At 43.4% G+C, this 24,471-nt stretch overlaps 1 protein-coding gene across 8 annotated transcripts; it reads left to right on the top strand.

The window, feature by feature from the left end:
- Positions 1-1,252: 1,252 nt before the first annotated feature.
- map7b (microtubule-associated protein 7b) lies at positions 1,253-24,399 on the top strand. Of its 8 annotated transcripts, none has more exons than XM_068577066.1 (20): positions 1,253-1,335; positions 12,850-13,020; positions 13,131-13,208; positions 13,889-14,052; positions 14,862-14,979; positions 15,381-15,482; positions 15,925-16,035; positions 16,575-16,670; positions 17,938-18,057; positions 19,149-19,321; positions 20,046-20,185; positions 20,364-20,593; positions 20,696-20,846; positions 20,940-21,108; positions 21,209-21,313; positions 21,398-21,448; positions 21,537-21,570; positions 21,708-21,822; positions 21,937-22,133; positions 22,445-24,399. In XM_068577066.1, exons 1-20 carry the CDS (start codon positions 1,290-1,292, stop codon positions 22,453-22,455), a joined length of 2,382 nt encoding a protein of 793 aa, XP_068433167.1. In that variant the 5' UTR covers positions 1,253-1,289; the 3' UTR covers positions 22,456-24,399. The 8 variants fall into 8 exon arrangements, with proteins under 8 accessions (XP_068433167.1, XP_068433162.1, XP_068433163.1 ...); XM_068577061.1 differs by lacking the exon at positions 1,253-1,335 and adding an exon at positions 5,086-6,125 and having other exon boundaries at positions 20,049-20,185; XM_068577062.1 differs by lacking the exon at positions 1,253-1,335 and adding an exon at positions 5,087-6,125 and having other exon boundaries at positions 19,173-19,321.
- The last annotated feature ends 72 nt before the right edge of the window (positions 24,400-24,471 follow it).

The raw sequence follows: 24,471 nt of genomic DNA, 5'->3' as shown, positions 1-24,471 counted from the left end.
GATTTTGATGTTTGGTGAATTGATGGTAATCTGTGGTAATGTGACATAACGGGAAAAAAATTAATCAAAGCAGCTATTCATGAATACATATTTCGGGCGTGAGGTAATATCAATTTTAATACCGCTGCGATTAGCTGAATCATGTGCTTAAAACATCTTAATAATTATGCATCAATGAAACCTAATGAGAACGCCATTGAATCCCTATAATGGGAATGTGTGTCGTTTTGATGAGTCAAACATTATTCATTTAGGAAGAGGGCTCCCTCTGCTGGTCATGAATCACAATAGCAATACATTGAACAGTTTTCCAGTTCAAACCTTGAAACTATTGCTATAAAATTGTTTAAGAAGTCGCGTGATGTTGATGACCATGTAGCTCCAAAATTAGGAGCGTTTGAATGTTTCTGTTTATTTTTTTAAGTGTTTCTTTTTGGTTTGAAAAAAGGAACATGTGGTTCAATGTGTTTTGTGAATGTAATCTAATTAAAAAGATATTACCTAAAAAACATATTGTAAACTTGTATTATCTTCTGCAAATCGTATATGTTAAATACCTCCTATGTTTAGGAGCAATATGCTGATAGCACAACATTGGTGTTAGGCTTTGCAGATAAACGTTGATTTTATGCTCTACTCATATTCTATTTCCCCATCATGTTTGTGGATGCTATATGTATGAGGTACAACATTAATTTGAAATATAACAAATAAGGACATGTAAAAAAAAAAAAAAAAAAAGGTGACCAATAGGACTGGTCACTTTGTTAAACTTGTATAGACACCAAAGGTCAAAAGATCACAGCAGCGATATCGGTATGACGCTGATGTACCCACATTGCCACTAGATGTCAGCATTATACTCCAGACAGACCTGAGATCATGTTTCACTTTGTACCTTTGTATCTCAAGTTTATCAAGCAGTCCTTTTTCAAGCAGCACAAAATATCATTATCCATTCATAAATGAACCAAATATTACTTATCCAAGTGGTTTGGGCAATAATGCAACTTCTCCAAAGTAACAGGTGAGGCTTATTGGCTCATGAAGGAGCATTAAAATGCCCAGAATTAAGTAAATGTGTGATGTTTGAGACTAATAGTGGTGTGGGAAGTTTATTAACGCACCAGTGTACACACACCAGTGTGTAAACGTGTATTCCACGTCAGCCCGCGTCGTCCCCCACCTGTCCTGTGGGAGGGTGAGTCAGGAGGGTGCCCGTCTCGGCATCATCGCAGCAGGTCCCTCGGGTTCCTGCCGCTGATCCCTCTCAGCTGACGTCAGGAGAAATGGCGGACCAGGATGGCAGCGACGCATCTCCTCCCGAGTCCCAAGGTGAGTTCCTAGTGACAAGAAAAGTTTTTCCTTACTCTTTTTTTTAAAAGCCTTTTGTCTAAAAAGAAGGAGGAAAGAAAAAGCACGATATTTAATAAAGTAGCAGAAGTTTTGCTCGGCTGAAGGAGCGTCCGCTGATTTCCGTCGACGTTTGAGCGCTGACGTTGAACTACACGGAGAGACTCGGTCACGGGAGTGGGATTAACTATCAAACCGACTCTCCCGACCGGTTGCTTTAACGTTTCTTAAACACGACCCGTTTCTCTCAAAACAAATGTCAGTTGTACCTCTTGTCGTCGTTGCCGAAAAGACATTTTTGAGCTCCTCCTCGCGCTCGCGGACACCTGTTGCTGACATTCTGCTCAGTTGACGTGACAGGTGAATTAATGGGAATGCGCAGAGGGGTCGATCTTGGGATGGCAGAAACTTATGGTTTTGTTAAATATGTGTTATTCTATCTCACGTGTTAATACATTTTTAAACTTTTTAAACCGTACGTGACCTCAAACTGTTATTTCAGCATGATAAAATGTGAATGTTAATACTTAAAAGCCCCCTTTCCTCAATAGCTCCTATGCAGTGTGTTGTTTTAGCAAGTGGTTTATTTTGTCGGCCAGTATGCAATTTGAATCGCAATTTTTCTTTGTATATTGTAAAATAACATGCCTAAAATATTGAATAGTAAAAAGTCAAATAAAATGGTGGTGTGTTTGGCAGTGTGTGAACTCCAGTCAGTGATTTTCTGTTCAGGGCAAATCATCAAAGCAATGGCCACGTACCGCCAGTGACGTCGCCAGAATCAATGAAAGAACAATATTGGGAATAATCCCCTTATTCTTCAATACTGAATCAAGAAGAAAAAAAGCAAAACATATCTGCTCTGTGTATTGATCAGTGTATTTGCATGTTTCTGCTCTGGCCATTTCTCCATTAATATTGACACAACAGGTGTTTTCAATTAGCTGCTAATGGCAAAAAAAATCCTGCTGTGACGTCTCTGAATGGGATTTGAGAGCAGAGGGTTTACTTCCTGAATTACTGATCCATCTATATATATACCGTATGTGTTGGAGGCTGATGATTTAATGTGTTAATGTTGATAATGCCACTAGTTGTCTTAATTCTAAGTAAACAACCTCACACACTTGCCAGTAAATGCGTCACCATTACATGCTCAGTCATTTCTGCTGGGGTTTGAGCAGAAGTTCAACATATGACCAGGAAATTGTGTTATTTTGGTTGTGAACACACTTTTTTGAAGAAATGTTTTTACATTAAAGTGGTAGTGGAAATCTATGTCCCCTGAGCTATAATAAAAAATATAAAATGAGCTGTAGCCCAACATGTAAGTTTGCTTCAGTAGCTGATCTTTTTAATAACAGACTAGTTTAAAGTTTTCAGATGAAATGTTAAGAACGTGTGTAACTTTGTCAGATTCCCAGTTAATTATTTTTGTCTCCTCTTTCTCCTAAGCTTTCTGTATGTATCTTATATTCCCATGCTGCTGTGAAGTGTTCAGCCACCTGGCTACAATGTTGTGACTCTCCTTCGGGATTATCTGCTGCTTTCTGCCATTTTCTAATCCGTGCCATCCAATAGTTGCCCCATAATATGCCTGCACAGAAATGCTCTGTTTATTTGTTTCTCACTAGGTGGCAAGACCAGTTTCAATATCTCTATCTTTATCAGCTGACAAATGGATTTTTTCCATCTCAGAGCTTGGTCATGTTACCTGGTGTGAACGTGTGGCATTTTACATTTACCTTTGGCCTATTTGTTATGCAACTATTGTTGTTTATTTTAAACCATGTTAAACTGCATAAGTAGTCAACACAGATCTATCTATAAAACAATGTGGTTACTACATCTAAATAAGGAAAATATTCACAAGACAAAGGCTTTGCATGAACATGTTCATGTTCTGAGCAACAAAGAAAGTCAAGAATTTCACTTTTAAAATTCACTAAACTACTTTGTTAACAAACTTTGCTAACAAACTCTATGTGACTCACATGAAAGATAATCAGCCCTTTTACTTGGATGGAGCATAACTCGATTTGTTGTTAATCTTTGAATGAACCGCATCTATAAGTGTATGTTTTTTCATTGCTAAATGTATCTGTCTATACGACAGTCAACATATTTGATCTAATCCCGTGTCTGTGACCCTCCTATGCACATATTCAATAGGTGTGAGAATGGTGTGTAGCCTCGCCTCTCCGGTTTAAGTCTGAGGGTAGGATTACAGCATTACTCTATCCTACAGGGACAAAGATCAGATTGCTCTTTCATGAATGTGTGGTTGTACAGCATTGTGCAGCCTGAGGAGACGAGTCTTGTCCTGAATGACTTTGTATGATACAGTAGATGTATGACGGAAATGTGAATTGTGTGAATGGATTCTTTACTGAATGCTCTGCTCTGAATGAGTCTTTATCAGGCTATTTGCCCCACAAACGGTTACCTAAACGACCAACCAAAAGAAGACGTGCATCTGTTATAGAGACAGGGTGCATCATACTCTGAAAAGTGCACTCCTCGAAAAGGAAACAATATGCAACCAGAGGCTGAAATGCTTGAAAAAATGCCTGTAGCTAGCTCATAGCATCTGATTTCATCATGTCAAAATCTATTCTATTATTTTAGGACCATATGTCTACCAGATAAGCATGGGATGGGAAAAGTTTGCTGTTAGCGAGCTATTTTTTAACATGTTATTGTAGTTCGCCAAGCTAACAATAATAACATTGCATACTGAAGCTGCACACATTGTTAGTTGCTTAACTCAACGTTCGGCATACTGAGAGTCAGGATAGCCCAGTTTTCTCATTCTTCCTGCGGATGCTTTGTGTTTTATTGGCTGTGTAGTCCTTTTGAGCGGCAGCTCATAAAAACTTAGTTTTGCGTTATTTACTGTGTTAGTAGTTCATCCCACCTTGCCGCAGAATTTTTTGTTGTTTTATCGCAGGAGATAGTGATAAAGAGGCTCCTTCACACAATACAAAGTCGATGGAGAGCGATTAATTGTTTTTCCCCTCCCGAGTGGACGGGACTTAATTGCACTCTGTCTCTATGGGTGTCAGTAATTGTGTCTAATCATTTTGTCGCCCTGCCATCTTGGGCTACAGTGTTTTTCAGAAAGATTTCCAGCTGTCATGCTCGTTGTTTAGTCTCTGTGTGTATTTGCCTTGGTAGATGTGAGCTTAGCCTGCGTAACCACATGCCACTGTAATGGTTGTTCAGGCTGATGTTTGCACTGTTACTGGCTAAGCCTCCAATAATGTGGCCTGCAGTATACCTGTTTTGGGGGCATATTTCTCCCTCCCTTCCATGGCACCCACCATACTGTGTGTGTCTGACAGGTTCATGCTCAGCAAATCTTCTCTTTTTGCTGTCGTCATCGCTCACACTTTCATATCCAGAATATTGTCAGTGTATGAAATGAACGGGAAGTACAACTTAGTATCTGTTAATAGTGCTCAGATATAATTATTGATCTGCACATTCTTTCAGCCGTGTCCTGTTCCTGTAAAGAGCCAGCAGGACATGAATAGAACAATTTGCATATTTACTACCCTGGTATGTCAAATAGTTGATGGCTCTTTAAGCAGAGAATGGGGCGGGGACATATATACCATGTGCTCTATGAGCACACCCCTTCCACACAGGCAGCTCCAGCACTGCATTATTTGCTTTGGTGTGTGCATAGACGTGCATCCCGAGTTGTGTGTTACATTAAAGTGTGTCCTCTGCTCTCTCGCTCTTCCACTCTGCCACTGCATCATTGGTCCTTGTGCTGCGGTTGTCAGGGAAACTCTTTACCGGTACCGGCTCACCTTCCACTGCTGGATTTGCACTGAATATTTTAACGGCCCTGCTGCACTCTGTTACCCGTGTGTGTCTGTGGGCCAGTGTGTGTAGAGAGAGTGCCTCTGTGATGTGATTCTTCTGGCAAGTTTACAGAACAGGCCCGGCAAGAGCGAGGCAAGGAAGGAAAAAAGGGGGCTGCAGAAAGAGTAGTGACAGCAGCAGCAGCATCTCTTGAGAAGTGAGGGAGTCGAGAGAATTGCAATCTTTCCAGCTTTCGACCGAGCCGGTCTTGTGGATTAAGTCTTCTTTTCTAAGCCAGACTACAAGAGCTCATCCTCAGATTCTGTCTCTGTCACTCTATCTCTCTGCCTGGCACTGCCATCACAGGCAGTATTTACATGGCACAGTGGGCGGCTCTGTTCTTCTCTCTTTCGTGCTCTCCCTCATCATCTCTCTAAACTTTGTCCTTTAACCTTCTTTAACTGTCTCCATTTTCTCTCATCTTGTCACATTTCATAATTTCATTTCCTCCATGTCTCCTGCTCTCTCTGCTGTGTCCTCTTTCCCTCTTCTTTCTGCTGCCTCAGACACAGAGCAAGTACAGCCAGAGGAACTAGCTGTTAGCATTAGCTGATAGCTATCTACGTCTTTATTACGAAGAAGGCTTTTAGGGGTGACCCCCCCGTCCCCTACCATCTTCTGGCACTTACCACTGACCTGCCTCCCCCCCACCCACCCACCACTGCAGGGTGGGATGGGCAGGGGCACGGTGAGTTAGCCAGGGGCTCGAGGGTTAGCAACAGGGCAGGCAATGCCAGACAGTAAAGGACGAGCTAAAGGAGGAGGTGGAGGTGGGTGCTCGCGGGGCAAGTGGAAGCTGAGGAAGGGAGGCAGCCGTTCAGTTATCCCGGCACTCTTCACCATCACTGAGGAAGAGGAAGGACAGAGACGGAGAGATGCTCGCAAGAGGAAGACAAGAGGTATGGAGGAAGAGGATGGAGGGAAACTGACAGGAGTGTTGAGTGGAGAGCAAAATGGATGTGCATGTTTGAGCTTCGTAAACTGTGTGTGAGTGACTGCTTTCATATCTGGGACAGAGGAGGAGTAAAACTACTGAAGACAGATTTAAAGTTGTAGTGTTTAACTAAAGAAGATGTGTGTATTTGTTAAAATAACCTTAATCATATACTGTATGTGCCAAGAGCTTGGATAGTGTGTGTGTGTGTGTGGGGGGGGGGGGGGGTATAATCTTGCAGAGGAAAAGTCCTCTTAACCCATCATTCTCAACTATCTGGAGACAGGTGGCTGACAAGGCGGATGAGAAGTGTGTGTGTGTGTGTGTGTGTGTGTGTGTGTGTGTGTGTGTGTGTGTGTGTGTGTGTGTGTGTGTGTGTGTGTGTGTGTGTGTGTGTGTGTGTGTGTGTGTGTGTGTGTAGAAACAGCTGACAAGGCAAGATTGGGTCAACACAAGGGCAGCAGACAAGAGTGAAGGTGCCGTCTACTTCACACACGTCTGGTTATAATGCATCAGTGAACAGAGCGGTCAGTCACAGCAGGTATAACTGTGCAAACTTGTTACTGAGCTTCTCTTTCTGCTTTTGGTGTTTAGTATAGAGCTTCAAATATCTGAGAGCAACACATTTTCTGTGTTGTTTGTTTACTTATTCATTCATCCACTTCATACGTTTTCATTCAGTGTTGACGAGACCTGCTGTTGTGCCCTATTTCCAGGGACAGTTGCTTTCAGTAAACTATTTTTGTCTGATTTGGGATTAAGGTCTGAAGAATTAGTACTGAACTAGAGTAGAAAAAAAGCTAAGGGTGGTGCTGTATGGGTATTGTAGTATTAGCAACTGATTCTGCACCACACTGCTGGCCTTAAAACCAATAACGTGGAATACTGTAAAACAGTTTGGTTTGCTGAGACAATGGGGTTACATAGACAACAATGTGACGCAACGGAGCACCTGTTTAGTTTAGTCACATTTTTATATGTATTTTCTGCCTCTTACTTTGTTCTTTTTAAAAGGGGAAAGGATAACGTGTACTACAGATTAATTGAGGAAGGATTTGTTCTTTGGCTCTTGGAGACAGGAGGTTGATCAAATATTAATGTGAATTAAAGATGGAGTTTTTATGATTAACCTTAATCACTTAGCTTCTGTTATACTGTCTTGCAGCTCTCAGCTAAACCTGACTTCATGGAATAATAAAAAATAAGACAACACTAAAGGTTGATCGGATTTCTTAATAAAAGCATTTCCTTTTAGTGTTGGACATGATTCTCATGCTGAGGGTTTTTCAGTTTTCACTTGGGACCAGCATGTGCGTCTCACTTAAACCATAAATAATAGAGGAGAACAGACAAGAGAGGGTTGGGAATGAAGAGATGCTTGTGCAGTGAGCTTGATCTCTAAGTAAAGTCAGGTAACGGCTAAGTTGTTTGATACTTGAATGTAATCTTAAAATGACTCATACTGTGAAACTGTCTTCGTTTCAAAGGTTATGTTTAAGGGGGGCTAAATCGTTAAACATTTATATATGCCCTCATTCATCAAGGCATGTAAGATAGTTTGGTTGTGTTCAACCTTTGGCGACTTTTAAATTCATCAAGCATCGTGCAGCCTTTTATTACTCCTTAAATCTTGTCCTTCAGTGTTTGGAGTTTTGATCGACGTTGGTAGACGTGCGTTTTGGTTGATTGAGCGCCTTTTTAGTGATTCATAATCTCTGACTTGACATGGGCATCTCATATCAATTTGAATGCTAACTCTAAACAAATCCATCAATAACCAGTTGAACCAGTTACCTGACAACATTACAACAATAACAGATTAAGATATTACAAAATAAAAAAGCATATTCACAGCCTTTTTTGTCAAACGTGTCATCCAACGCCATAATGAGTTACTCCTGTCATCTGAGCTGAAACCTGTACCTGTGTCATGTGCAACTAATGCATCAGCACCCTCCTCTGAAGTCACCTGTTATTCAGGCCTGACTGCCTGTCCTGGGGCTTGAAATGAGGACTCCTCCCCCCTCCCCCCCACCCTCGCCCTGCCGCTTTTGCCTCTCTGTTGGCTAGAGCTTAGCGTTTAGCTTAGCATTAGCAGCGAGCTAATCCTCTCAGGTTGCAGGGGAGGCTAGAGCCACGCAGCATGCTCGCCTGCTACCCACTGGCCCGGACATCCCAGCATTAATCGCTAGCTCTGACCATTTAATCTGACTGCCAGTGAATGCAGATAGATTGGGGGTGGGGAGCATCTGCACACACACACACACACACACACACACACACACAGACACACACACACACACACACACTCCAACACCAAGGGAGAGAGGGGCAGATTAAACAGTCACACTCTCCCTATGTCTCACTCTCTGTCTCTCTTAAACACACACACACATACACACACACATAAACACGCACACACATGGACAAAAGGATGGGGGTTGGAGAGTCGCCACAACCTGTCTCCCAGTCAGCCGGCGCTCAATAAGTGACACCGACCGAAGCTGACCCCTCTCTCTTTCTCCCTTTTGGGTGGTCCCTTTTTTTTCTTTTTTTTTTTTGGAATTTCTTCTTTTTGCTTATTCCTTCGTCCTACTCACTGCGCCATGGACTTTGGATCTGAGCTCATCTTCCACTGTGTGAGATGTTTACAGGAAGTGGGAACGTTGTTTCTGGCCCTCCGATCTGACTAGTCGGAGTGGGGGCGCTATAGCTAGGGTTTCAACAGGTCACATCCTGGCATTGGCACCCCTGGAATCATGCACCAACCTCCAGGTAAAGACTTGTGATTTGATCCAAGGACTTCTGCCTCATTGATAAATCGGCACAGGTTGAACAAGGTGGAGGCCAGGGAATGAACCCACGTACGCTACGGTCTGTCAGCAACGGGACAGTGTTGCTTTGGCTCAGTCCTCCAGCAGATTGATATATGACTATGATATTAAAGCACAGCTTGAAGTTAAGGGTGTTTACATCCACTTGAGGGGAGAGAGATATTTTTTATCAAACTAACAGAAGAGGTGCTGGTCCTTTACAGTTAACTTAATATGGATATGAAAACCCCTTCTTGGATAAATTTGCAGTACCTCAATAGTGTTGCACCTTGTGTCTTTCACCCGCCATCTTTGATGAAAGATGGAGGGAGCAAAAAGTGGCAAGCTCGGTTTTTGCAGGTTGACTGGGAGCTAGCACCATGCTCCAAATATAATTGTCATTGGTGTGTTTGCAAAGGCTGTTGAATGGGTTTCTGGTGCATGCAAGCAATTATACTTTCTGCTATGGAGGTTTGTTTGTCTAATGACTTTAGCAACAGATGGACAAGGCTGTGAAATACAGCAGGAGGAAGCAAACTGCACCAGGAATAAATCCAGCATAATAAACTCTTAAAGCATTGCACGTGATGGTGATGGTGGACAATGGACTATTGTGTTCTAAGTTCAGTTTGACACTCCACGCAAAATGCAGCACTTTGTTTTGGTTATCAATACACCATTTTGCTTGTGCGACAAAAAATGTTCTATGGGATGTGAAGGCAGATGAGTTAGAAGGATAGCAAAATCCGGTTAGGTTTGCGATTCATTTTCAATGTGTGGATTGCATTCAAAGCGTTCATCTCTGTGTACTCTGTCCTTCATTTCAAAAGGCTTCATCTATTGAAGTTAAAATCCTGTGCTGCCCTCATCTGCACACAGCCTCATCTGCAGATTTGACCTCAGCTCACCTCGTCTGAGAAAGAGGATAACCCTAGTTCATAGTTTTCTATTTATTTATTTGTCTCTGTCTGGTTAACTATGCAAAGCCACACCCATAGACATTTTTTTATGTTCAAAAAGCTGCATCATGTCATGTTTTCAGTCTAACTCGGGACAGTAGATGTAGAGCAAAGCTGGGCTGGCTGTAGAGTTAGTGAGATGTCAGAGTGTATTTTAGGTTTAATTGTGTTTTTTGTTATGCAATATGTGTTCAAGCATATGCTCTCAGAAGTGGAAATGCATCACACATGCAAACACACACACATTTGACATGCCATCAGTCAACTTCCCTGACCTGCTTCATGTGCCATATTTGCAAATACTGACAGACAAGAGGTCGTCTGTCTGTTATTCAAATTCCACTGGTAAAATATTAGCCACATTTTATCTTGCACACCAGCTGTACTGTATTTAAGTTATGATAAACACCTGTTTTTCATTGCTATTCCTCATTGTCAGTCATTCGTAAGCATATGCTTAGCAATGCAACGCTTTTTGTTTTCTTTATTTTGACCAGTTGGTGTTGTTGTTGTCTGTATTTCTGTGCCGGAATTTGTAAGGTAAAGAATTATGTCTTATTAGTGTGGTTCTTAGCGTTCCCAGCACTTAGCCTGTTACCACTGGCTTATTATGTACAGTTATGGCCACTAAAAGTTAACTTACTCAAATGTAAAGAGCTCCTTTATGTATTTTCGAAGCAAATTTATGTTCATATGACCTCTTTATGGAAGTTGCTTATAATTCTCAGTGTAGTATTTGGCAGCAGGGCATTGTACTCTTCTCATAATGAGCTAATCGTTTGCTCAAGGACAATTACTTTAGGGGGAAAGAATACATTCATTGACTAGACATTATTGTAACCTATCCGGGCCCAGCCTTTCCTGTCACAATAGCCATTATATAACCAGTTTCAATGGCGCTGCACCAGAGGCAGGGTAGACCTGTTAATACTTGTGTACACACCTACGTGAATGTCCACAGACTACGAAATGCAATACTTCTGCAGCTATGACTTCCTGTCTTTGTCCTGCACGTCCTTTGTGGTATTCTGCAAAATACCTCAATGACTTGGGGTGGAGACGGCTATGGCCGTTTAGATCTATAACAGTATTTGCAGCATGCCACGTCATAAACTATGAAGTGTAGCAGTGCGTGAAAACAGTCCATTGTGCCTAATTGCATGTGGTTATCACACAGACTGGTCTGGTTATACATCAATGGAGGCGTCGGAATGCAAAGTGTACTTGAGCTTGTTCAGCAAGGCATCAGGGTCAACCTGTCGCAGTGGATTTTGAGACTCGTACTTTGCTCCTCTCAGCCACCGGCATAGTTAATTACCCCACTGAACTAACGAGTCACTGAAGTGAAGAGATAAAGAAACCATGGAGAGAAGTGTAAGATTAGCGGCTTCAGCTTGTGCTATTTCAGGTAGAGTCAGCGTGTGGCCGTTTGTCAGTCGAGTCTGGGTCAGGACGACTTTCTGGGACAGATTGGTGTCTGTGGCACCCGCAGTATCACTGCATAGTGTTCAATTCGTTCAGTTAATTAGTTTCCACCTTGACACAGTTTGTCTTTGGATCCTTGACAGTTTGAGCCCAAATCACAAAAGTGTGCACATGTTGGAATATTTGGGTCAGGCTCATCTGTTTGTGCATATGAGGCCCATGTTTAGCTCTGTGTCCAGGAGGCTCACCTGAAAGTGCTGAGTCACCCTGAGCCTGTTGGTGTGTGTCATTAATCAATAGCCTAGCTCTGAGCTGAGTGGGAACACTGCAACAAACAGGGAACGCTTGGGAGAACAGTTTTGTTCCACCGCATTTTGTTTCCCTTCAGGCTTACACTGCAGACGTTCGCCTGCAAATGTTGCCCAAAACCGAGCTTAGACACACGCAGACTGTCAATTGGCTTTGCATTCAGTTTTTCCTCACTCGCATGCATCATTCACACAGCTAGAGTTTAGACAACATAATACCATGTGTCTGATTGCACCCAAGCAACCCTTTAGGGTTACAAAATATAGCGCCATAACCGACGGTAGCACATATTATAAATGTGTATTTTCATTTGTTTGTTTATGTGTTCAGAAAAAAATAAATAGCTGAAACACAATAATTATAAATGATAAAATGATCTGTATTCTTCCAATAAAAGTGGCCCCCTTCACCACTCCTATCCAAACTTGACACCCTTACAAGGACCATACCCATCTTCATGTCATGCTCTTGTCTTCACTTTGATCTCATCTATACACCTGTAGAGTTTTCTGATTGCGTCTCGCACCGTTGTGATGCTATCACAGTGAATGAATCTGTCTGCGGAAATGTAAACACCTGGCAAAGCCGCTTCTGTGGTCGTTTCTGCTACAGTTGGCGTCTCCAAGACCACATTTTACCATGATGGCACGGCACACCCACACACACCCACACAGCACACACCCACACATACACACAGAAAACTACCAAACACGCTGTCATGGTCGGTAATTAAATTGTTCCCACAATCTTTATTTATTTGTGAGCACGACACAATAGTTACAACCTGGTCATGCACGATGCCACGTGGTTCATCCACCTTCTTTCTTGTGCAAACAAATTAATGAAGTGCGGCCTTGATTTACTTGATTATTTTTTGGCCATGGACACTCCCAGGCTTTGACATATGTCTGACATATTTCTGGGGGTTAAAAGCTCTTTGCCGTGGACACATTGCAGAACCGATCCTTTGATTTTCCCCATAGAGGACAGATGGAGATGCTACTGAATGGAACACTTTTATTACAGTTGTGCATGTGGTGGATCTGCCAAATGTAAAATGATCCTAGTCTCTCTCTCTCTCTGTCTCTGTCTCTGTCTCTCTCTGTCTCTGTCTCTTGCTTTCTCTCTTTTATTTTTTTCTGTCTTGCCAACTTTTTGTTATTGACACTGGTTTTCTCTCCAGCGTCTTCCTCCCACTATATATCGGAGGATGGAAGATCGTCTTCAGCCACCCGCCCCGGCTCCTCGGGCTCCGGGCAGACCTACACTCCCACCTTGACCCCGACCTCCGGCCCCACCCCGGCTCACACCACCACCAGCAACAGCCCCAGTAACAATGCTGCCACCAAAACAGGTCAGTTCTACTAGCACACGCAAATAAATATGTCGCACACGTGTGAATAGAGATTATACAGGATTGCTTCTGTCTTTCACAGCAGTTGTTAACAGTTGTTTGGGTTGCAGACTCGTTGCTCTTCAACAAGATCGACGAGCGACAGAGGTTAGCCCGTGAGCGCCGGGGGGAGCGTGAGAAACAGAACGGTGTGTATTCTTCAACTGTGTGCGTTCGCCTGTAGACTGTGCATGAGTGTGCGGGAGGCTTTTAATGCATCCCTCACTTTCTTGCTGGTCTTTCCCGCAACATATCCCAGCTGAACTTGCTGGGTGCTGTGGTGAAGGGCCCATTTTTTCTGGGTGTTACATAAAGTCCAGTCTGAAGCCAGGCACCCCTGTTGCCATGGCCTCAATGTTGCATAATGGGTCAGGCCGTGGTACAGGGTTTAGGGAGGCTTGTGTTTTTGAATATGTGGGTTTTTTTGTATGTGACGTACCACAACAGATGGGTCTGAGGGAGTTCTGTGTCTGTTTTATATCAGTGAAGTGTGTTTGTGTTCATACTGTTGTACAGTGGTCATACCTCGGGCCCCAGCTGAGGGGCCGAGGGATTTGCTTTGTGTTGAGAGCTAAAGCCGAGTCACATGATCTACAGTTGACCCATCACACTGCTGCTATAAGCCCGTGTGTGCGTGCATGTGGCTTGTGTGTTTGTACCAGGTTGTTTTTTTTTAGCTTGTGAGCAAAAATGAACACACTAATGCATGTGCATCAAATCATTATGAACTGAGTGTGTGTGTGTGTGTGTGTGTGTGTGTGTGTGTGTGTGTGTGTGTGTGTGTGTGTGTGTGTGTGTGTGTGTGTGTGTGTGTTTGTGCGTGCCACAGCTGTCAAGGAGGCCGAGTGGCAGGCGCGTGAGGAGCGAGCTCGGCTGCACTATGAGAGGCAGGTGGAGGAGAGGAGGAGACGGCTGGAGGAGCAGAGAGTCAAGGAGGACAGGAGACGGGTTGCCGTGGAGGAGAAACGACGGCAGAAACTGGAAGAAGACAAGGTCTGACACTCATGGTGCTGTCTACACCTGTGCAGTACAATCTGCTTCTTTCTCCGGAAGGGCAACGTACTCATCACAAACAGGCTGATAAATAATATTTTCTAGTGAACCATTTACACGCTCTATGCCCCTTTCCTCTTTAATGATTTGGAGTTTGAACTTTACTGCAGACTCCTATCTTCTAATCTGAATTAATATCCAGCTTGTACTCACGCACCATATAGACTGTGGAGAAACATGGAAGCAGTGTGTTGAAGTTTTGATTTGGGTCAGATTTGTGCAGTTATTGGTGCTTTTACAATTCAAATAAAAGTTTGTAAAAGATGAGGTAAGAATTAGATAAGCTGCCAGTCCAACAAACACACGCCAAAACATCCAATACTGAGGCCTGCTGCGGCTTTCAAATGTTGGGATTTCTTCAGGTGCAGTTTCTTTAGAGCCATCCATGTCTATGTATAATGTTATATTAAATGAGTTGCATGTTCAGTTAGTGACTCTCTTTGCAGTAAGTTCAGGCTCTAATTAGGTTCTTGATTTAATGAGCATTGGGACACTGATGCATCAAGAGACTATAAAATTCTCAAGTTTTAGATAAACCGGGTGGTTTGGCTTTCATTATGAGTCTAGAGATTGTATCCGCCGGGTATTTCTACGACTGGTGTGTGCCCTAAACACACCTCGTGCTCGTAGATCAACCATGACACGCCACGAGTGCCCATTCACAGCAGAGTTGTTTCAGTATTCGCACATTAAGGTGTGTGTGTGTTTTTTTTAACGCTGATATTGTGGTGTTGTTTTCGTGACTGAAGGCTCGTCATGAGGCGGTGATCCGTCGGACGTTGGAGCGGAGCCAGAGAACCAGACAGAAGCCCAACCGGTGGTCTTGGGGAGGGCAACTGCAGACAAACACTCCCAGCACACCAGCCGGTACTTTCACCCGTCTCACAACACGCAGTACCTGCAGAAACGCACAACATTGATAGTATCAGAGTGACTTCTGGTTTATTGAATACTTTTTAAATCTCATATCTCCCTGATCTCAGACAGTGTGTCTCTTGTGTAAATATGTCTGCCTGCCTCTGCGTGTCAGTATTGTTCTGCCATGTGTATATTTGAACTTTGCAGATCCCCTGCCCTCTGTTGTTACTGCTGACTCACACCCTGCTCTGCCCCTCCCTCTCTCTCACTCTCTCTCTCTCTCTCACTCCCTTACTCTCAAACTCAACTCCTCACTTTCTCTTTCTCTCTTGCCCTCACTCTCGGATTTCCCTCTTCCTCCTCTCTGCTCTTTGTATCTCTGCCATTGTCCTTTTCCCCTCCTGGTCCAGGTTTTGTCGAGTCGGCTTTCCTCTATCCACTCGACCTTGCTGGACTGGAGCACATGCAGGGTGCTTTCAATCACTACCGCAGATACGGAGTGACCTCCCAATGTGAATATTAAGTTAGCCGGCCAGTGTTAGACCGCTGGCTCTAGCACTGTAACCGTACCGCAGCGTTATAGCACTGGCATTAGTGCAAATGTAGGCCAATGAGAATGGCAGTATTAGTGTTTGTTGTTTTTCTTGCATGTAGAGATCCAGTTTTGAACTTGATTTACATCCCAAGACACATTCATTCAAACCATTATAGCTCCATTTTTAGATTGCATAAGCTCTATTTAGCACTAATTCATTTTCTAATATTTTCTCCCCTCTAGCAACATGTTGGTAGTTTTTTTAAGTTTTTTATATCTAACCCGATTTAACCAGAATAGACTTGTGTAACCGTTCAAAGAGAGATTTCTAGCTCCAGCTCTCTCTTTCTTCTCCCATTCTCTGTCCACCTGTTCGATGTCTCTTAAATCTGTTTTATCGTGTTTGTCTTTGTTTCTAGATGCTGAAAGGCGGTCAGTTTCCACAATGAATTTATCCAAACACACAGACCCTGTTATTACCAAGCGGCTCTCCTATTCCTCTGCTACACTCCTACACTCACCGGACCGAGGTAATGGAAATGAAAATGATCTTGAACACACAAACACAAAGATCATTCATTACAACAGTATCCACCGCCTTTGTCTGTATCTCATGTCAATCCTGTTTGTTGTGACCATCTAATGTCTAATGTTTGATGTATTTAATGAGGCGTTATGGTGACATTGAGAGACAAAAAACTAAATGAAAACATTTGGAGAATTACACTTTTTCTTGCTGAGAATAAGATGAAAAGATGTGTCCCACTCCCATATTTGTACTGTTAACGGTTATCTTTTCAACCTTATATATATATATATATATATATATATATATATATATATATATATATATATATATATATATATATTTTAGAGGCGCTGGTCGAGACAACACAATCTTTGGGCATCTCTTCTCACTGGTTTTCAGTCTTTAAACTGGGCTAATCTAACACGCTGCTGGATCTTTGTTCATTATTAACAGATATGGGAGTGGTATTGATCAATTAATATTTAGTGCTTATTTAACCCTTAGATTATGTATTATTTGATGTTTATATGTTGCTGACAGGCTTACAGATGAGAACAGCCTCCTCCCCTGTCATTAGCAAATCTCAGTCCAAACCCCGCCTCCACCAAGGAAAGACTACCCAACACAAAAACACAGGTGTTTTCTAGGAACTTTTCGCAGCTTGGTTCTTCCCCTAATTATATGTTACACACTATGGCGCAACTCAAAAAGATTATGGGCTGGAAACTGTTGAGGAATTCCAAACAAAAAGCTGTTAGCACCCTGCAAAAACAACGATCGTTCTTATTATAACAATATGTGTAGATCGTTATAGAAGTCCTACTTTACAGAATGATATGATGAGCAATCTTTACAATGCTATCATCAAATGGCATGTACTATATTTGTGCACGTGTTAGCACGTTTTATCAGAGGGATCAAGATCCCCCCCCCAACACTCCCCTCCTTCTCTAGCGTGACCCCTTTCTCTAATCCTTTGCAGGATAATCTTTTTGTTTTTGTGGGAACACTGTGCGCTGTTTTTTTTTGTTGTTTTTTTACCCCTGCTGAAAAATTAACACCCAACAATCAGACGTGAACATAATTATAGGCATGACATTTTACCACGTGCCAAGTTTCATGCTGCCAAGAAAATCTCTGCACACTTGAACGGACACTGTTAGAAACATCACGCGCGACACTCTGAAACCATGCCATTGTTTGAATACAATGAGGTGTAGATTAGAGACTCGGGTTCCTCTCCACAGTTTCCAGACCAGTTGTATCTTTGCCCCTCACCCTGAAACTCTGCTTCATTGTCAGGACGAGCAGTGCTGCATGATTTGCTTGATAAACTGTCCTTTGGCTCTTCTAAGTGGCAAATCCCCTTATCCTGAAGATTCATTAATTGTGGAATTTTCTACTTCACCCTTATATGCTCCACTTTATGTACAATATGCCAACACGCCGACCAAGGTAGCAATGACTGCATGGCATAAACCTTAAATCTTTCAGCGATTGAACTATTTGCCAGATTTATTTCTCCAAGCTTAAAGACAATTTCTTAAAATGCAGACGTAATATGTCTTTGGTTCTCCACTCTTTATTTGACTGCTCTCCTCCCTGTGTTTGCTCTTGGTTTGCGCTTCACTTCAGGCTGTTTGCCTCCCTTCTAAACAAACTAGTGCATGCAGGTGTAGGTGTAACATATCAGCCTGTGCATGCTCACAACTCGCCTACCCTGCTGTGCAGTGCGAGGGAATGAACTAAGTAACAAATACCCTAATTGTGCGTACTTTCTAATATGCTTTGACTGATTGTTAAGGCTAATCAGTGGCCAGTTAATACTTTAAGTTGTTATCAAACCTCATATGTTACGTCTGTGTGTGTGTGTGTGTGCGTGTGTGTGTGCGTGCGCGCTCAGGCCTGCGCCGTCTCCCGTTGACGCCATGGGAGAGCAACGTGGTGAACCGCCTGCAGCAGCCGACGCACTCCTACTTGGCTCGTAGCCGCAGTGCTATGAGTCTGTCTGGAGAGCAAACAGGTAATATACACACACATCCCACATGAGAGACCCCCTCCTGGCTCATGGTCAGCCGTGAGGGGAATGGACGACGTTTGCGCTCAAAGCTTTGAATCGCAGCTGGTAGACGTATTGACGCTCTTTATGTTTTGGCCTCTTGACAGAACAGTTTTGGATGTTAATCAGATTTGGCGAGACTTAAAGCATTATACCGTCTGAAGCTTCCTACGCCAGCCTGTGTCAGGCGCTCCAAGCACTCACAAACACACACACACGCGCACAACCACGGCAACAATGGCTTCAGACGGTGTGTGTGGGTGTGTGTGTTTGCTTTAGTTTGTTTTTAGAAGACACGCTGAAATATGACTTTAAATAACGTGCATTCATAGTCATTGTGAGTCTTGTGCGTGTATTTCTGGCTGTCTCTATAGTATTATTTGTTCTGGTGTGTTTTTCTTTACTTTTGTGTGTGCGTTTTTTGCAGTAATCACACTCTCTTTACACGCACAGACACAACAACTCCTTATATTGACCTGCACACAGATCACTGCGTCTTCTTTTGCTTTCCTCCATGCTGCACACTTTTACACATTAAACGTTGCGTACGGCGTGTGAAAGTGCACTTCTTATGTGTTGTGTGTATTTTTCTGCATGCACACTTGTTTTCATTTTCAAAGTAGAGCTGCTTCAGACTCTTTGTAGAGCAGGGGTCGGTTTGCCACACCACTCCGATAGTGTGATAGCACAAAGTGAATGGAACTTTTCCCCCCTGCGTTGAGTTTTAAAAGTGTTTTCTTTTTCTCACTCTTCAACCTGGTCTTACTAAATGCTTCTTTTAAAAAGTATAACATACTAGCAGTTGTGCTTCCAGTCTGTAGCACTAATACCTTCTTTCTCTTCTCTGTTTCTTCCAATCATCTTCTTTTCATCTCTCTCAATCCTCCCAAACTCACACCTTCTCTGTAATAATTCCTTCTCGCTCCTTCCTCTCCTTTTCAATGTCCTGCTCCATACTCCTGTTCATCAAACTTTTTGCTCATCAACCACTCCCACCGCCCTGCTCCACACCTTCCCCGTAACACTCCGAACTCCCGCCTCGTACGTCACCGTAGCCATGCCTGTTTGTCCTCGCTCAGTGTCCTGCCACCCCATGGGCTCCATGTCCTTCAAAGCCCTGCAGGCCCAGCCGATTCCCCACTGCCGCAGCCAGGAGAGGAGCCTCAGCAAGGGGACGGTCTCATCGTCCACCACGACGGCTCGCAGGAGGACCACCGGCACCACACAGGTGGGTTATGTCATCAACCGGCACATGCGATATGAGTTGTGATGAATGTGAGTTGGGACAAAAGCTAGGTGCTTATTTTCCCATGTGTTGTATTGATATGATAATCTGTTTGAATCTATTTGCGTTTGTGAAATTCATGGTCTTGATGTTGACTTTTTTTCCGGACACATTGCGTTTGTGCTCGTCAAACACGGACACACACATTACTGTACACACTGTCCTGTTCATCTGCTGCAGTATCACAGTTCATACCATTACAGTTTTAGTCCTGTACTATTTGTTCCACACAGGGACCCGTAGACTCATAAATCATACATGTACACAAACGCATTCATAATTCAGACACAACCCAACCCTCAAGTATGTAATGTTAACATACTTGAACTGAAGGTCATTGCCGTTTTTTTTGTTTTGGCCTCTTCCACAAGCTTTGTAGCCTTGTACAAGCCTACAAGCCTTGTAAGCTTGTTTTATTGAGAAAAGGTCAATATTTTAATCGGTGCCCGAGGTAACGCACGGCCAAAGAAAGGCTGTCTGAGTCTAATCCGGTTGATGATCATCTCCTACTGCTGTCAGTCAGACAACATGGGTCGGTATACACGCTCCCTTTGTACCACCTGATAACTTTGTGTGGCGTTTTTGGACATTTTTGATGCCAAGATCCCGCCTATTTTGAATAACTTTATTTTATCTCATTATTTCCCTCCATCTGCTGCACCAATAGCAGAAGGACCGAGACAATGTCAGGAAGTCCTGGAGCAACCTGTCGCTCCCATTGGTTCCCATTCTCACTTTGCCCCCCAAAAAGCGCTCTTCTTCGCCAGGCAAGAAGAACAGAAAAGGGACAACGCCCTCTCCTGGCAGGTAGGAGAACACAACCATGATATCCTGACAGAATGAGCCAAATAATCCATAACTCACAAATTGTAGTTAGGGATTACTGGGAGCACAATAGGAGAGGGTGTCACAAGGTTACAGGCTGAGTACAAGTAAAGTAATTAAAGTATGTTCTGTGAAAACTGTATTTTGTTCCTGCGCACAGGCCTCCACAAAAGCCAGCAGGGCGTCCCCCGACCCCCAAGCTGCTTAAGTCGCCTGGACCAGATGACCCTGGAAATCTTCGGCCTTTCAAAGTCACACCGGAGAGTCCCCAACCAATCACAGCCCCGGATGATGGGGCAGAAGAGCAGGTTCTGGGTCCCCTTCAGCCTCGACCTCAGCCACTGGGTCAGAACAAGACCAGTAGCGAGCAGACGGCAGCAGCGGCCAGCGGTCAGCTACCACCCTTCTCACGTCCACATTGTCATGCAGTCTGGATTGTTTTTATGTATTCCATCAGTTCATAAAATACACTGGTTCAAATGCTCCTTCTAGAGAGAGTAAGCAGTCCTCCAGCCCACAAGCCCTCAGCAGGAACCACAGATCCGGAGGAGGCGAGTCGCATCCTGGCTGAGAACCGACGCCTGGCCCGCGAGCAGAGAGAGAGAGAGGAAGAGGAGCGAAAGCAACAGGAGGAGCAGAGGAGGTAAGCTGCTTGTGAACTGTGTGATCCAGAGTGCAAAGAGAGGGATAATACTGAGGCCGTATCCTCGAATGGGATTCCTCTGTGTTTGTACAGGATGGCGCAAGAGGAGATGTCTCGCCGCAAGGCCGAGGAGCGAGCAAAGAGAGGGGAGGAGGCTCAGCGTCAGGCAGAGGAGACGAGGAAGAATGAGGAGGAGGAGAGAAAGGTGGAGGAAGAGAGACTTCAGAAAGAGAGAGAGGAGGCAGAGAGACTCAAGAAACAGGTGAGAGGAAATGTACACGCAATCTAACGGCCACTCTTTGCAGACGTCTGTTGACCGAACGATTCAATGAAACTCCTCCGTGGGCGTATTTGTTTTTTAGAAAGAGGTGGAAGAGTCTCGGCAGAGAGAAGAGGCGGAGCGAGTGAAGCAGGAGAGAGAGAAGCACTTCCAGAAAGAAGAGGCCGAACGCCTGGAGCGAAAAAAGGTGACGCTTGTTTACACACACACACACAGTTAAAAAATAGTATTCTTTGTGTGCAGCATGTACAACTTTTTTTTTCTTAACCAGCGTCTGGATGAGATCATGAAGAGAACAAGACGTTCAGACACAGCAGAAAAGGTAAAGGCAGAACAGAAACCGAAATGTGGTGTCCGACAAACCATGAAGAACCTGTGTTCACTCTCTTTTTATTCTCTCCCGTCTGTAGAAAGTGGTTCCCAGCAGGAATGGAGATGGCGCCGGTAACTGAATTTGTTTTCTATAATCAGACTTTCTTTTATTGTTCTGAAAACTGAATCATACTTTTTCAAATAGATCCACTTCAGTTGTTCCCACGATGCCGTTTCTCACTGCTGTGCTGGTTTTCTCTCATCCTCAGTGACGCCTGCCGCTCCAAGTTCATCTGCAGTGACGGCGTCACCGACGCACAACAGCAATGAAAACGGTCGGCAACCTGAGCCCAACCCCGCGGCACTGAGCCGTTCTGACCAGAGGTAGATTTACAGCAAACATAATGTACAATATACATGTTTTTTGTGATGATAGGTTGTCACATTGGTGGCTGTAATGAGAGTAACATTTTCCTCTCCGTCTTCTGTTTTTTCCAGGGAGAACGGGGAGTTTGAAGAGGTGATTGTATTGCCTTCACATTCCAGGTTGTCTCCTCCTGAGGGAGAAGAGCAGCAGCAGCAGCAGCAGCAGCAGGAGGAGGAGAAGAAGAGAGTTCCTGTGTTAGCCTTCATGGAGAACGGCCTCCTAAAGCCTCTGAGTGCAATAGAGGATATCTCAGTCCAGCAGGGACCAGGTCAGGAAGCGTCCTTGTTCTGCTTTGCCCCGAATTTCTCCTCTGGTATATTCTCTTTGCAAGTTTGCAGAAGAAGTCTCTCACTGCAGTTAGCTTTGGGGGTCATCATCCTTTAAATCTGATAACATTGACACTGCTACAGCGTTAGGGGAAATCCTCTTTTGTGGCTCTGGAGAGAGCTCGACAAAGTCAGTGAAATGACCAATCTTGGGTTGAAAAAGGGCAGTTGACTTCATTGTAGTGTATTCTTATTTGAATTTTGTGTGTGTCCCAGCAGCTGACGGTTCACTTTGTTGCCCTTGTTTGTTTAGATGTTGCCTGATGCCCCCTATTAGACCGAGATGATTCCACACCCAGAGAGACAGGAAGTGAGATGGCCAGAGAGGGGTATCGCAGAGCTGTTGGATTGAATCAAAGGAAGTACTCGCAGCAGCACAGTCGGACCCTTCCAGAGGTTCGCTTTCTCAACCTCCCGCGACAGAAGAGCGCTGCAGCCATTTCCCAAAGATCTCCCCAAAGCATCTTCAGAGAGGAGTTACTTTTCCCTCAACAAACTGTTGGGAATATATCTTCTCTCTCTAACATGATTACACTCCGTCACAAAGTTCTGTGTGAAGCCCCGACTACCCCCGATTCTGAAGTGAATGTCTGGAAATCACAGGAGGATTGAATGCCTATTCCATTTTGTGACTCTTGTGTTTTGTATGTGTGTGTGTGTGTGTGTGTGTGTGTGTGGATGAGAGACTAATAATGATGTAAACTGAGATCCGCTGTAAAGTCTTCAGCCGTGATACTTGAAGAGATTTTTCGTTGCTGTAGAACACACTGTAATCAGATTGAGGTCGGCAATGCGACGTTTGACCTGGAACTCGCACAACAGGCTCCGAATTACAAGGTTTCATCAACGCGTTTTGCTCTCTTTAACTAGAACCTCATAACTATAAATGTTGAATGTTTCCATTGAAATGTTACAGAAGAAATGAGATAAAGGAATAATGTTGATGCATGAAATTGTATTAAGACTACAGGAAAGTGTCGTATAATGTAATATATTGTTGCTGTGTCTCCAGTGTTTAAGACTAGAGGTTATTATTGGGGTGAGGCAGGAGCACTGGAGTATTATGGAGTTTAAGTTAAATAATGACAAAATGAAATACTGTCAATTGAGAATTAGTGTGTAAACTGATTTATTTTTCTTTAGTTTTATTTAATTGCTGTACATATAAAATGTGATTATTTGTTTCGTCCTCAATACTGTCTTTTGTTTAAATTGAGGAAAAAAAAAAGATCTGCTTTGACGTTAAGTCCGGCCCTTTCCTTTCCTTTGTTGCCCCATTTTACATTCACCCCGTCAGTGCTGCATCCCACGTCCAGACGTCGAACTCGTCCGGCGTTGAAGGAGTCCGCTGTCGCTTTGCCGCCATGTGTAGGGAGGTTGACTTTTGTTTTTCGTCAAGCAAATACAAAATGGTCTTAAATCATTTGCTGGTGATGTTTAATCTGAAATAATCTGATTCGTTTGATCTTTTTGATAAAGGATTCAAGAAGAAATGCTGCTAATGTTGACGTTCCTTTGCCTTACCGCATTATAGAGAGAATGAGGGGTCTTGTATTTCATTGTAATGAAGTTATGCATTCCCAGCGTGAGCTTTGACATTCTGGCCACGTGCCAGCAGCTTCCGCCGCTTGATTTATGTTTAAGTTAATGAAAACTCATGATGAAAGGTTGTGTCATCACATAAAGGCTGTGCTATCAAACAACTGGTCCTTTATACAACTTTTCAATAATGAAAGACAAGAGAAGGGGATTAAATTAAAACACTGGAACTGAACCATTACACTTCTGTGATATTCACTTCCAGTAACGCTGCTCTTTTGGCATTTATTTCTCAAACCTTTGCAGTTAAAAAGGGAGGGAAACTTCTTGGTTACGTAGTCATGGTTTCCTCCAGCAGTACGAAGCATTCTGTTCAACTTGGCAACTTAGGCTGAAAATAAATTGCTTGTAAATAACATTATACATACATATCCTATAAATGATGTTTGAAAGCCAATATATTTTACTAAGACTGACCACAAGGCATTGATAACTAATGCGTTCACACCAAAAAACCCTGTGAATATTCACAATGCTTTTGGTGTGAACACAGTATAACGCGCCTTTTACTTCACAAGAGGCTGTGGGATGAGATCTTTGAACCACTGTTGCAGCTGAAATCACTGTACAACTGTTGCAGCTGTACTGTTTGGCAGGTAAATAAAACTTTTTGAATTGATTACCTATTCATTGATGTGGTATTGCAATGATTGTCTCCTCTTTAAAGAAATACAGAATAGT

The sequence above is a fragment of the Clinocottus analis genome, unplaced genomic scaffold (genome assembly GCF_023055335.1).
Source record: "Clinocottus analis isolate CAN_PGR_092001 unplaced genomic scaffold, fCliAna1.0.p SCAF_15, whole genome shotgun sequence".
NCBI classification, from domain to species: Eukaryota; Metazoa; Chordata; class Actinopteri; order Perciformes; family Cottidae; genus Clinocottus; species Clinocottus analis.
The sequence above is the reverse complement of the archived record's forward strand: the minus strand, read 5'-3'. Positions and strand labels throughout refer to the sequence as shown.